The sequence below is a fragment of the Acipenser ruthenus genome, chromosome 5 (genome assembly GCF_902713425.1).
Source record: "Acipenser ruthenus chromosome 5, fAciRut3.2 maternal haplotype, whole genome shotgun sequence".
NCBI lineage: Eukaryota > Metazoa > Chordata > Actinopteri > Acipenseriformes > Acipenseridae > Acipenser > Acipenser ruthenus.
This window is the reverse complement of record NC_081193.1, coordinates 17814265-17828622: the sequence shown is the minus strand read 5'-3', so window position 1 is coordinate 17828622 and position 14358 is coordinate 17814265. Positions and strand designations below refer to the sequence as shown.

Below are 14358 nucleotides of genomic sequence, written 5' to 3'. Positions count from 1 at the left end.
TGTCTCCCGAGTCAGCGCGGGGGTGGCAACGGTGAGCGGGGTTGAAATAAAAAAATAATTGGGCTTTCCAAATTGGGGGAGAAAATGAGAAAAAAATAATTTGTGATTCCGAATTTATAATAAAAATAAAATAAAAATAAGTGTGACTAAGGTCGTCTCAAATACAACTCGTTTAATTTTGGGACAGCCGCTTATTTCTGGATAGTTTTACTTCTCCTGAGTCGTCCCGATAGAGCGGCACTGACTGTATTTCTGTTTATACTGTACATACTTTAAATAAAAATAGTCAGTTATTAAAGCAAAATACAACTGAGGCTGTGTGGTGCAGTGGTTAAAGAAAAGGGCTTGTAACCAGGAGGTCCCCGGTTCAAATCCCACCTCCGCCACTGACTCATTGTGTGACCCTGAGCAAGTCACTTAACCTCCTTGTGCTCCGTCTTTCGGGTGAGACGTAATTGTAAGTGACTCTGCAGCTGATGCATAGTTCACACACCCTAGTCTCTGTAAGTTTCCTTGGATAAAGGCGTCTGCTAAATAAACAAATAATAAAAAATAATAACTGCCCTGATTTCACCAAAAACAGCACGAGACACAATTTGTGAGGATTCTTTTTGACAAGCTCTTCCCTTGAAGATCCACATGCTCAGTTTTCATGACTGCTCTGTAATTGAGAGCTTTGTGGATGACACATGCACTGTATTTTGAAAGGAATTACAGTACCTGCTCATGACAAGACATAAGATACATAAATATAGTATGAATTTTAGACCTGCAATACAACATTTAAACATGCATTATGTAGTCTAGCGACCACTCCAATTTTATAAAAACGATTAATGTGAATAATGACATTTGGCACGGGCGTTATTCCATAACAAAGATATGCCATAACAAAGCTTCTTTACTGAATGCAGAAAGGAGCATCTGCTGACTTCTGAGTCATGCTTTTAAAGAGGCTGGTTTGTTTCTCCTCAAGTCTGATCCAGGAGGATATTTAGGTGAAAATCTGTTATGATTTTGTTTCTGTAGACGTTGGTTGTTCGCCTAGTGTGTAAGCTATTTGTGGCAGATGAGACCGATGTTTACCACTGTTTTCGGTGAAAGCAAACTTTCTCCCATTCTGGCTTAAAGCCTCATACTTTCGTGTATTACTCGTGGAGGGTTTATTTACTCAATGCCATTGTCTCCACAAAACGAACAAGCACTTAATTCAAATGGACTCAACCACACATCCGGCTTTCACTCGAGGTGATCGAAGTACACGTGCGCAAGTGTGCGGTTTTGACGGTCATCAAGTGACAAAATGTGCAGCGAACATGCAGGCTGATAAACAGAAGAGAGAGAAGAAAGAATAATAAACACAAATGAATACAGAGAACAAAAATAATAAACTTGTATTTATTTTTAGTTTCTCTTTTGTTTATTATTCTTTCTTCAGTTAATTCAAGCCGCAAAGTGTGTGTCACCCAGCATTTCACCAGGAGCCGCACTTGAACTGCAAAAGAGTCATGGTTTGGCCACCTCTGGTATAGTACGACTGATGAAAGCATTATACTTTCTAAACTAGTAGCATTACATTAGATGGTGTTTTAATACCTTTCTCATCACAAACAGGGCTTTTTTTTATCACAACCAACTTGGTGACTTCTTGTAGTTTCTAACTGCGTGTCTCCTTTCCTGTTCGGACAGGTTTATCCAGCAGAAGTTAGAGCGAGCCACCCCTGCAGAACGTCAGATGGTCTTCAGTGAAATCCTTCAAGCAGCATACCAGTTGATGACTGATGTATTTGGAAACTATGTAATACAGAAGTTCTTTGAGGTAATTTTTATATATAAAATCTCAGTGGTTGGAAATTCTGGCCTGTGATTGGTTAAAACCTCATCGTAGGAGGAAAAATAGATTCAACTATTGCCCTGACATCCTTACACAACTGGGCAATAGTCTCCGTCTGTCATGTGATTGGTTCACATCACTGTCAGTCCTGCCCCTTTTCAAAGGAACGGCTTTCATTTCCACTTCTCACAACAAGAGAAAATGGCTGAATAGCGATTCTGTGATTTAGCAGAAAATTAATTCCAAAACATAATACAAAAGAAAGATGCTCCAAACACTAAAATGGTGATTTAAAACATCACTGTTTTCTGACTCGATGATGTAAACAAATATCACCGCTGGGATATAAACTGGAATATGCAGTCGGCAAGCATCACGGAGAGCTGTGCGCCCAAAAGAAAAACCTGATAACTATGCGATATGAACTTCAAAAACATTTTCTGTTTATTTATTTGTTTGTTTATTTACTTATGCTGTATCAGCTATATTTAAACAAAATAGTCATATTTACTGTCCAGCCTTGCCTCACTTGATGTCCCTTGGCTCCACCGCCAAGGAAAATTGCAATTGACTTGTTTTGGTCATCGACAGCTGACAGTCTTTCTAAGTCAGTCTTTACGACTGTAAGTCGCCCTGGATAAAGGCGTCTGCTAAGAAATAAATAATAATAGTAATAATTTGAAAACATTAGCTTTCAGATACATAAATGCAGTAACAAATACAGCTGATGCTGAGCGCAGCAACTTGCTGTATAATCTTGTCCTGTCCGATCAGAGGCGTTCTCTTTCGGGGTGACAAACTGAAAGAGCTGGTGTACCTTTATTTCAATCTTGGAATTTAGAAAGACATTGTTAAAAATTTTTTAATTTTACTATGCTAATATTTTGATATCCAGTATAATTGAAGAATTCAATACAACTGCACAATAGTTGTTACTTTGCACATACTTGTACCTTCATCATTGTTTTTTTTTTATGTGCTTAATTCCCTGGTGTGTATTTTATCTGCTGTAGTTTGGAAGCATGGATCAGAAGCTAGCCCTGGCTACCAGAATCAGAGGCCACGTCCTCCCATTGGCCCTGCAGATGTATGGCTGCCGCGTCATTCAGAAAGCTCTGGAGTCCATTTCATCAGACCATCAGGTAATTGTAAGTTATAGCATCTTTTTTATATTTTAATTTACTGATCATGCCATTCATATAGCAATGACTGGTCTTTTAGAGTATCACTAATCTGCACCACCATGGATATCTAAAGTCCTTTATTATTAAACATTTTTGTTGGGCTGATTTATGATATTTGTATAATACACCTGCGATTTGCACTCATGTTGCATGCAAGGTATATCCATTAAAATCAGTCTTTTTCTGCCCAGTGTCATGTCACTTTTTTGTTACTTCAAGCACCCCTTTTTCAAAGGAAAGAACTGGTTGTATATTGCAAAACAATGATAATCTTTGTATGGTGCTTTTAAGATGTGTTTCTCTTGGAACTGTTTGTCTGAGAAACTGATCAGTCCATATATCTGCTAAGTCCATGTCTCTTTGAAGGCTTCTGTGTGTTATTTAGTGGAGTTAGGTAGCAAGGAATTGATCACAACTACTGCTGGTTGTAGAAAAGTCAAATTAATACTTAAATATAACATATTCTTGGTTTTCACAAACCCTCAAAACAATGGTTTTTAACAATGGTGACATTTTTAATCCTACTCCAAATTGTAATGTCTGTTGTGCAATGTCTACTTGTCACTAACTCCCTGTGGCTTTCTTGTTCCTCTCCAGAGTGACATGGTCAGAGAGCTGGATGGACATGTCCTAAAGTGTGTAAAAGACCAGAATGGAAACCATGTAGTACAGAAGTGTATTGAATGTGTGCAACCTCAGGCTCTACAGTTCATCATCGATGCTTTTAAGGGCCAGGTACAGTAACTGATTTATGTTTTTCATGTTGGGGAGGCAGGGTACTAAGACAGAGTTCTTGTTTCTAATGTGTGTAGTTCACATTTATTGCTATAATATATATATATATATATATATATATATATATATATATATATATATATATATATATATATATATATATATATATATATATATACAGTACTGTGCAAAAGTTTTAGGCAGGTGTGAAAAAATGCTGTAAAGTAAGAATGCTTTCAAAAATAGACATGTTAATAGTTTATATTTATCAATTAACAAAATGCAAAGTGAGTGAACAGAAGAAAAATCTACATCAAATCAATATTTGGTGTGACCACCCTTTGCCTTCAAAACAGCATCAATTCTTCTAGGTACACTTGCACACAGTTTTTGAAGGAACTCGGCAGGTAGGTTGGCCCAAACATCTTGGAGAACTAACCACAGTTCTTCTGTGGATTTAGGCAGCCTCAGTTGCTTCTCTCTCTTCATGTAATCCCAGACAGACTCGATAGTGTTGAGATCAGGGCTCTGTGGGGGCCATACCATCACTTCCAGGACTCCTTGTTCTTCTTTACGCTGAAGATAGTTCTTAATGACTTTCGCTGTATGTTTGGGGTCGTTGTCATGTTGCAGAATAAATTTGGGGCCAATCAGATGCCTCCCTGATGGTATTGCATGATGGATAAGTATCTGTCTGTACTTCTCAGCATTGAGGAGACCATTAATTCTGACCAAATCCCCAACTCCATTTGCCGAAATGCAGCCCCAAACTTGCAAGGAACCTCCACCATGCTTCACTGTTGCCTGCAGACACTCATTCGTGTACCGCTCTCCAGCCCTTCGGTGAACAAACTACCTTCTGCTACAGCCAAATATTTCAAATTTTGACTCATCAGTCCAGAGCACCTGCTGCCATTTTTCTGCACCCCAGTTCCTGTGTTTTCATCCATCGCTTGGCCTTGTTTCCACGTCGGAGGTATGGCTTTTTGGCCGCAAGTCTTCCATGAAGGCCACTTCTGACCAGACTTCTCCGGACAGTAGATGGGTGTACCAGGGTCCCACTGTTTTCTGCCAATTCTGAGTTGCTGGCACTGCTGGACATCTTCCGATTGCGAAGGGAAGTAAGCATGATGTGTCTTTCGTCTGCTGCAGTAAGTTTCCTTGGCCGACCACTGCGTCTACGGTCCTCAACGTTGCCCGTTTCTTTGTGCTTCTTCAAAAGAGCTTAGACAGCACATCTGGAAACCCCTGTCTGCCTTGAAGTTTCTGCCTGGGAGAGACCTTGCTGATGCAGTATAACTACCTTGTGTCTTGTTGCTGTGCTCAGTCTTGCCATGGTGTATGACTTTTGACAGTAAACTGTCTTCAGCAACCTCACCTTGTTAGCTGAGTTTGGCTGTTCCTCACACAGTTTTATTCCTCCTACACAGCTGTTTCTGTTTCAGTTAATGATTGTGTTTCAACCTACATATTGAATTGATGATCATTAGCACCTGTTTGGTATAATTGCTTAATCATACACCTGACTATATCCCTGACTTTGTGCAAGTGTACCTAGAAGAATTGATGCTGTTTTGAAGGCAAAGGGTGGTCACACCAAATATGGATTTGATTTAGATTTTTCTTCTGTTCACTCACTTTGCATTTAGTTAATTGATAAATATAATCTATTAACATGTCTATTTTTGAAAGCATTCTTACTTTACAGCATTTTTTCACACCTGCCTAAAACTTTTGCACAGTACTGTATATGTGTGTGTGTGTGTGTGTGTGTGTATATATATATATATATATATATATATATATATATATATATATATATATATATATATATTGTAGGCAGCATAATTTTATATAACCTCAATGTTTCTTCTCTCAGAAATTGTATGTAAAAGTAATAACTAGTGATTAGAAGTGGTTATAAAATTCATTGTAGGTTACAATTCACTATGCATGAAAATTGCCATTCTCCGCCAAGGCTTTTATTATGTACTGAATTGTAGGGCAAAATGTTTAATGTTTTGTTTGCTCTGCCTTTTAAGGTGTTTGTGCTTTCGACTCACCCTTATGGCTGCCGAGTGATTCAGCGCATCCTGGAACACTGTACCCCAGAGCAGACCATGCCCATCCTGGAGGAGCTCCATCATCACACTGAGCAGCTTGTGCAGGTGAGCCCAAACCACTGACTGACTAACCCTCTAATGCATGTGTCTGACAATAGCTGAGTGCGGTTTGTGCAATAGCTGAAATATTAGGTAAACATGTTCCACAATTTTAACCATCTCAGGTCACTTACCACATGTCTCCCAGATGGGCTACCCGTTTCCACGGTCCTAAATCAACTATAATAAAACCAAAAGGATTTTACAATATGTTCGGTGTGGCATAATCTTTAGCACAGCATCATGCATCCTGTGTACAAACTAAAGATTTCTCCTACATCAACACAGTTGCTGAATTTGTTCCTTTAAGAGCTGTTTAGAGCATCTTGAGGGAGGTTTGTGCTTCACTGGCTTAACTCTTGTGGAAACGTATTGTAAAATGTATTTGGTTTTATTCCCTGAGGCATTTGCAAAATGTATTGTGGTTAAGCTTAAATATTGTTTTCATGTATGTACAGGTATGTATATTTTCTTTACATTGTCATTTGCATGGATGTTGATCTATGCATGTATAATTTAAGCAGAGTATACAGTTACTTGTGGTATTTTCTTTAAAAAAATTAATACAGGGGCTCCCGAGTGGCGCATCCAGTAAAGGTGATCCACGTGGAGTGCAGGATGCGCTCTATAGTCTGGACGTCGCGAGTTTGAGTCCAGGCTATTCCACAGCCGACCGTGGACGGGAGCTCCCGGGGGGCGGCGCACAATTGGCCGAGCGTCGCCCGGGGGGAGGGAGGGTTAGGTCGGCCAGGGTGTCCTCGGCTCACCACGCACCAGCGACCCCTGTAGTCTGGCGGGCGCCTGCGGGTTTGCCTGTTAGCTGCCTGAGAGCTGCGTTGTCCTCCGACGCGGTAGCTCTTGGGTGGCTGCATGGTGAGTCCCCAGTGTGAAAAAAAGCGGTCGGCTGACGGCACACACTTCGGAGGACAGTGTGTGTTCAGCTTCGCCAAAAGTAAAAGTCAGCGCAGGGGTGGTAGCGGTGAGCTGAGCTTAAATAATTGGCCATTCTAAATTGGGAGAAAATAATAAAAATAATTGGCAACAACTAAACTTATAAAAAAAAAATACCCCAAAAAAATACTGGTATTGTTGTCCATATAATATTGATTATTCCGGAATAATGCAGGAATGTTCATGTGTGTTAATGAAGAGGCAAAAACATTTGTTTTAAAAACACACCTTATCTTATCTAGAAATATCAAAGAGATTCATTGGAGATGACTTCCAAACCTTTTTATAGTCTCAAGTGATGCCCTTTGAGGTCAGAACAAGTATATTCTCTAAACATATGGAAGATTCATTCTCCAACTTTTCTGTAAACTAATCTAATCCTTGCCTGAGAGGTAGAACTATTAACCTGCTAACTATTAACTATTTTCTGTAGAGCGTCACATACTGTTGCAACATCCTTGTTTTTAAAGCTGAATTATGTAAATATTGACAAATATTAATGTACAGTTGCAGTGTCCCACAATTGTTAAATTATACAAAAACGTGTATCTGTTTACGTTAGACTTCAGCCTGCTTGTGCGTTGTACTTTTATAGAACTCCCAAAACAGAAACACTCAAGGAATACAATAGTGCTTAAAAGAAATGTTGTAATATTACACCAACATTTCAACAAGTCTTTACACTTAAAAATAAGTTTATTTTTAGTGTTGCAGTACTTGTTTTCATTACTCTAGTGTAATGTACTGTATAGGGACTTAAACTTCTTGCTGTGTCATTCTGATCTAATAAGGCATGCTACTGCTTTGGGAGCTATATCCAAGGAAACAACACACATTTTGTTAAAAATGTTATCCTGATAACATTTTACAGGAACCACCTACATTAAATAAATAATAATTATAAACTGCAGTGGGGTGAAATTGCACCAATGTCCTGAATAAAACACCACAGTTTATTTCCATCTGTAATATATTATTATTATTATTATTATTATTATTATTATTATTATTATTTGTTTATTTAGCAGACGCCTTTATCCAAGGCAACTTACAGAGACTAGGGTGTGTGAACTCTGCATCAGCTGCAGAGTCACTTACAATTACGTCTCACCTGAAAGACAGAGCACAAGGAGGTTAAGTGACTTGCTCAGGTTCACAGAATGACTCAGTGGCTGAGGTGGGATTTTAACTGGGGACCACCTGGTTACAAGCCCTTTTCTTTAACCACTGGACTACACAGCCTGTATCATCTCAATCAACGTTTTTTTATTGAAATGATAGATCTGGTGCTGTTAATATCAAATAGACCCCACTGTAATTGAATGATACATTTCTTATGCCTAAAATCTTATGATTGTTTGTTTTATGTACCTTGTAGGCATGCATTTTTGTGTGAAAGTCTCAATTGAGTTATAGCATGTTCCTTTTGTTACTCGTAGATTTTCATAAAGCTCTTGTACTCAACAGGATCAATATGGCAATTATGTCATTCAGCATGTTCTAGAGCATGGGCGCCCCGAAGACAAAAGTAAAATGGTTGCTGAGATCAGAGGCAAAGTGTTGGCCTTGAGCCAACACAAATTTGCCAGGTAAACAAATAATTAATATGTTTATTGCATATTCCTTTTTGCTTACTTAATAACTAGAATACATTTAGCAGGATATATTGATCACGTAGCAGTAAATGTCACCTTGTTTTGGGTTGGGGGAATTATGAACCTAGAATATAAAAATCATAGTAACCCATCTTTTGTATTTTAGCAAAAAAATTAAATATTGTTTTCACCTACCTGCTGCTTGGAAAATGCTAAAGACACCAAACTGACATTCCAAAAACGGAATCAAATTTTTAAAATAATAAAAAAAAGCAATTCATTTTAAAGTTTCTTTGTTTCACTGCTCTAACTGTTGGTAATTCTTTGGTCAGCAATGTGGTGGAGAAGTGTGTGACCCACTCATCCCGCTCAGAGAGGGCTCTGCTAATCGATGAGGTTTGCTGTCAGAACGATGGCCCCCACAGTGCCTTGTACACCATGATGAAGGACCAATATGCCAACTACGTAGTGCAGAAGATGATTGACATGGCAGAGCCAGCCCAGCGCAAGATAATCATGCACAAGGTAGGGATTAATTATGTATGTACTTTTTTATTTATTCTTTATTATTATTTTTACAGTTTTAATAATGCAATAATACTATTCATTTCCAGGTTGACCATTCATTAACCACTGTATGGGAGCAAGAACATTGTAACTAAATTAGAGTTTTGAAATACTTTGGGGGGAAATTTTATGTTGCAATGTTCTTGGTGTTGTCTAAAATACCATTTCAGTGCACGTTTTCTGTTTTATTGTCTTGTCTGAATACAACAACACCATGAGAAACATTATTATTATTATTATTATTATTATTATTATTATTATTATTATTATTATTATTATTATTATTTATTTATTTATTAGCAGACGCCCTTATCCAGGGCGACTTACAATTGTTACAAGATATCACATTATACATTATTTCACATTATACAGATATCACATTATTTTACATACAATTACCCATTTATACAGTTGGGATTTTTACTGGAGCAATCTAGGTAAAGTACCTTGCTCAAGGGTACAACAGCAGTGTCCCCCACTGGGGATTGAACCCACAACCCTCCGGTCAAGAGTCCAGAGCCCTAATCACTACTCCACACTGCTGCCGTAGAAACATGACAAACATGCATTTAAAAATAGAACAGATTTTAAAACAACTTGATTTTGTTATGGGACGCACCTTCAGTTTTTTTACTTTTGATGTATAATATGTTATCACAACTTTTAGACTCTGGCATATATTTCAGAAACTGTTGAAAAAGACCTTTAAACAAGGTCCTTTATTTTTAGATTTTACTGAAGAAAAAAAAGCTGTAGGTTCCTTTTTTTGTTTTTAATTTTCACTCAATTTGACCCACTCAAGTATCTAAAAATACTGACTTAAAATATTTTTAGTGCAATACGAAGCTGTCAAACATACTGTAGCACACAGTCAAGATAACTATCAGCTTTACAGTCTGTTTGCATAATTTAGAAGCAAGTTGGCAGTTTTTCTGTCACTCTCTAGTTTTACCCCAAATATTTATTTGTAAAACTGGGAAATGTATTTACACCAAAAAATTAAGGGTATTGGTCATTCATAACAAGTAATAAATACAATACATATGAGGAAAGGTTTTAGATGCTGCAGTACACTAGACAAGACATCCCAAATTACCCCATTAACCAATCATGTTTTTATGTATGTTTTGGGAATAAACAGTTAACCTTTTCTTTCATAATTAATCTTTTGAAAGTATTTTCATGCTTGATTTCTTGCTATGCATGTTTTTTGTGATTTTAAATTTGTTAGGACTGACAATTTATATTGTAGCTGAGGAAATATTCACAGCAGTTTTTACAGTTTACATTGTAGTTTAGCAGGGCACGATGTAATTTTGTTCATTTTGCTTTTATATTTTATAGAATGCACAGCAAATATATATTTAAACCCTGTTCTGATTTGTTCATTCAAGAGCACATTGTACCCAAGTAATACTCATGCTCTTTTGATTTGTGGTAAAATATTTGATTTAGGGGAACAAACTAACCATGCCCCTTATTTTCAGATACGTCCTCACGTTGCAACATTGCGCAAATACACCTATGGAAAACACATCTTGGCCAAACTGGAGAAGTATTACATGAAGAACAGCACTGACTTGGGGCCAATTGGAGGACCAACTAATGGACTGATTTAGGATATGAACAAGAAATTGATGCAGCCCCTTCAGATGTTTTGATGCTTTCAACCAATTCAGTTGAATTACCAAAAATGCAACTTAACCTAAGAATGCTTTGATTACTTCTGATTATAAACTTGTCATTTTCCGGTATATGGCTACACTTCCCCCACACTGCCAGCGATTTATCAGATTGCTATGCTGGGTAGAGCACAGAATGCGTGTATATGCTGTAATTGTATCAAACTAGTTGTCACATATTTTGTACATTTTTACCTTGTAAATTAACTGTAAAAATGTGGGTAGTTTTTGAGAAAACAAATGAATATTCTTACAGTACACCAGCATGTGACTTGATAAGTCTGCCGGCATTACAGCACAACAGAAAAACCTTAATTTATACTCCTCTCTCATTGCCAATACCGTTAGAGATTACCGGTGGGTAAAATGGAAATTGTGTATACAGAAGAAAAGGTTAAGTTGTATTTTGGTAGTTCATATTTTGTAACTTTTTTACAACAACAAAAATACTAAAACTTTGTGCAAGTTTTTTAAAATGTAATTTCTGTCGCTTCATATGAAATTTCAATCTTTAATGTTTTGAGATGAACACTGCCCTGCATTTTCTCCTCAAAAACAAACCCAGTGATGTATAGAAGCATTGTATATATTTAACCTTTGCACAAGGTGGAAGGAGGGGGGAGTCATGATGGTACTTCCATACCTAAAGTAAGAGTCTGAAAAGTATGGAGGGTATTTTTATTTTTAAAGCAGCTTTTTGGCATGTTTAGCAGTTTGAAAAAGAGCTGACGATTTCTTCTTTCTTCATAGATTTGTAAGAAAGTTTGTGACGATGTTGATGGTTTTATTTCGGCTTTAAAACATTAACTGCAGTCTTGGGCAGAGAATTAACAGGGAGCCATCAAAGGGTAAACTTAATCGCTCATTATAAAGCATGCATAAATACCAATGGACACCAATGTCCAATAGCCTATTGTTTTTTTTTTTCTTCATATAAATATATAGTGTAAAAGTCTAGTTAAATATATAGGTGTTTGTTTACAGTTTTGAATTTTGAAATAATTAATCTTTTTTCAGTGTTAATCACAATACTTACTTTGCTTGTACAGTTGTATATTTGTAAACCTTGATGCTGTAAATGTAATGTCTTTTACCCTTCTGAAAAAAAAGAAAAACTTTGCATTTTAGTATATTCACAACCCTACACCTTGCCCTGGCATATAGTGTTGTATAATGTACATTTATTTCTTTGGATCAAGATTGATTTTTTTTTTTTTTTTTTTTTTTAAATTCAGTCTGTATATGGCTTTAAAAAATGTTTATCTATTGTTAGAAACAGTAGTTTTTGTTTATACCTGTAGCTGTTGGAATATACTGTCAATATGGTCATTTTGACAAGAAGTATACACTTCTTCCAGTACATTGTGCTTAGAATTGAAAGGTCTGGACAGGCGTTTAGTTACCATGGAAACCAATACTCTCCATCTTGTGTGACAGGATTTTATCTTTGTACAGAAGAGAACTGTATTTTGGAAATGTCTGCTAACTTGTAAGTGAAAGTATGTATGATATTGTCAGTTATATTCATATGAACATATGAGGTTGTAACACTAACAAAGATGATGTACATTTATAGGCGGCATTATGTACATTTACAGACAACATTGTTTTGGTTTTTTGCAGGCAGAATTGTGACCAGATATGTATAATTAAACAATCCTTTGTAACCTATGCCTCTGGATATATTTTAAAAACAGTATTTGTATATTCAGTTTCTGAAAGATTTAGGAGTGTGTTTTGTATTTCGCTGACTTTCAGAAGTTAGCTTTTTTTTGTATAGATGACAAACTTCCAAACCTTTTGAATGTGATCAGAGTCTTTTGGTGTGTAAGCCCTTGGATATGATGTCCTTGGCACTGACAAGGTGAAAAGTTGTTTTTATTAGGGCTGTGCAGAAAAATTTACATTCATTCAGTTTATGAATGTAAAAAAGATTAGCTTTTGAAAATTAGTAAGAATTGAGTCCTTCTGCCTTAAATGTAATTTTAGAGGCCTATCATTTATAACCTTATTCAGCTTTAACCCTTGCGTCCTGGATATAGTGCAGGTGTGGCTGATCATGCTGCTTCCTGTAGAAAACAGGATATTGTTTTCATAGTTTTTACTTTATTTTTTGTTAATATTCCCCTTCTACTAAAACAAAAGATGCAGTAAATACAGGTTTTTGTAATTTCCTGGCTATTTTGTACTTGTGAAGCAGCACAGCCCTAGTTTCCATGGCAACTATTTGCTGTTAAAGGGGGTCATTTTGTGAGAGTGAAGCACTCTGGTTTTCAGTTTGCAGCACAGGAGTCATGGTGGTACTGATCAGGAAATATATATTTTTTTTTTTTGTGGGGGGGAATAATAATCATGTTAAATTGTGACAAAACCACTAAGCTTTCTGCTGATGTTTCCTTTGAGACGGATGGTTTATGGACCACTATTTGCCTTTTCTGTTTGATCAAGTCTGCCACCAGACTCCTTGGCAGTTCTAATGGAGTATTGTCATTCAATATTTGTATATGCTGTATAAACAAAAAAAAGAAATATGTGAATAACATTGTATGAAATAAACTTTGTGTAGGACCAATGCCTGTTGTGGCTTTTGTTTTAGAAGTACACACAGTATTAATCACAAAAGAAAAACACTGCACACATCTGTGGGTATCTAGAACAGTTTCCATATTGATTTGATGACTGTTGGATTGCTCTCGTAACCCATAGATCCTAGTGTATACACCACGTGACAACTGGTCCAACACTTGTGCAGTATTTCAGGGAGGAGAGTGATGAGACAAACTGTTCAAATTCCCAATAAATACTAAACCCTCATTATTTTGACTATTAATCCCAAATCAAGGAGCCAATCAGTTTCCTCCCAAACATACTCTCCATGAAGATGACTGACACTTTTACCACAGTTAATCTACTTAATAGTGAATGTACTCAACTGATACAGAAATCTGTGAATTTTGGATTCAAAATGTTATAGTACGGTACTGTGTTGCATTTATCTGTAATTCAGTGGACATTTTCTAACACCAACAGAGGGCACTGTTGCCCACTGTTGGTGAAAAGATTGTTTAGAGCCTATAAAAAACGTGTACCATCTCTTGCCTCACAAAATTCTCACCATCAGGTTAACTTAAGAACTTATTTGGACAGAACTGAAATGTGTGTCATTTTTTCATGCTGCTTTAACAATACTGGATTACTTGTTCCATGTTAAAGTTAAAATGTGGCAAACAAAACTAAGCATTTTCCCTTTTCATTTAGGTTACAATTATAATACTGGTGTATACTGCGTTTATTAGTTAACACCAATGTTATACTGTCATTTTATCTAAATATGAAACTTTAACAACTGTTCTGCTAATGGCACGTACCAGTGCAGCTGCCCTCGTGCTACCTTTTTGCCTGTTTCATATTATTATTATTATTATTATTATTATTATTATTATTATTATTTATTTCTTAGCAGACACCCTTACCCAGGGCGACTTACTGTCATAAACAAAAACATTTCAAGAATCACAGTACAAGTATTAATACAATTAAGAGCAAGATAAAATACAATGACTTCAGTTCTAGTAAGTACAAGTATATTACAAAGTACAAATCAATATCGGAGCAGGTAACAGTGTCAGTGATAGTTACATCAGGATA

The 14358-nt window shown here is 36.6% G+C and overlaps 1 protein-coding gene across 19 annotated transcripts in view; it reads left to right on the top strand.

Moving 5' to 3' along the window:
- LOC117402545 (pumilio homolog 2-like) overlaps positions 1-13278 on the top strand; it is a 74633-nt gene extending 61355 nt beyond the window's left edge. For 10 of the 19 annotated variants that reach the window (XM_059023743.1, XM_059023744.1, XM_059023747.1 and 7 more), the window contains 7 exons: positions 1690-1819; positions 2848-2982; positions 3616-3753; positions 5796-5921; positions 8334-8455; positions 8794-9001; positions 10516-13278. In XM_059023743.1, coding sequence (XP_058879726.1) covers positions 1690-1819; positions 2848-2982; positions 3616-3753; positions 5796-5921; positions 8334-8455; positions 8794-9001; positions 10516-10647 — 991 coding nt within the window. In that variant the 3' untranslated portion in view covers positions 10648-13278. The remainder of the gene's footprint in view (positions 1-1689; positions 1820-2847; positions 2983-3615; positions 3754-5795; positions 5922-8333; positions 8456-8793; positions 9002-10515) is intronic. The other 9 variants (XM_059023748.1, XM_034003803.3, XM_034003797.3 and 6 more) reach the window with 3 other exon arrangements.
- Positions 13279-14358: the final 1080 nt, after the last annotated feature.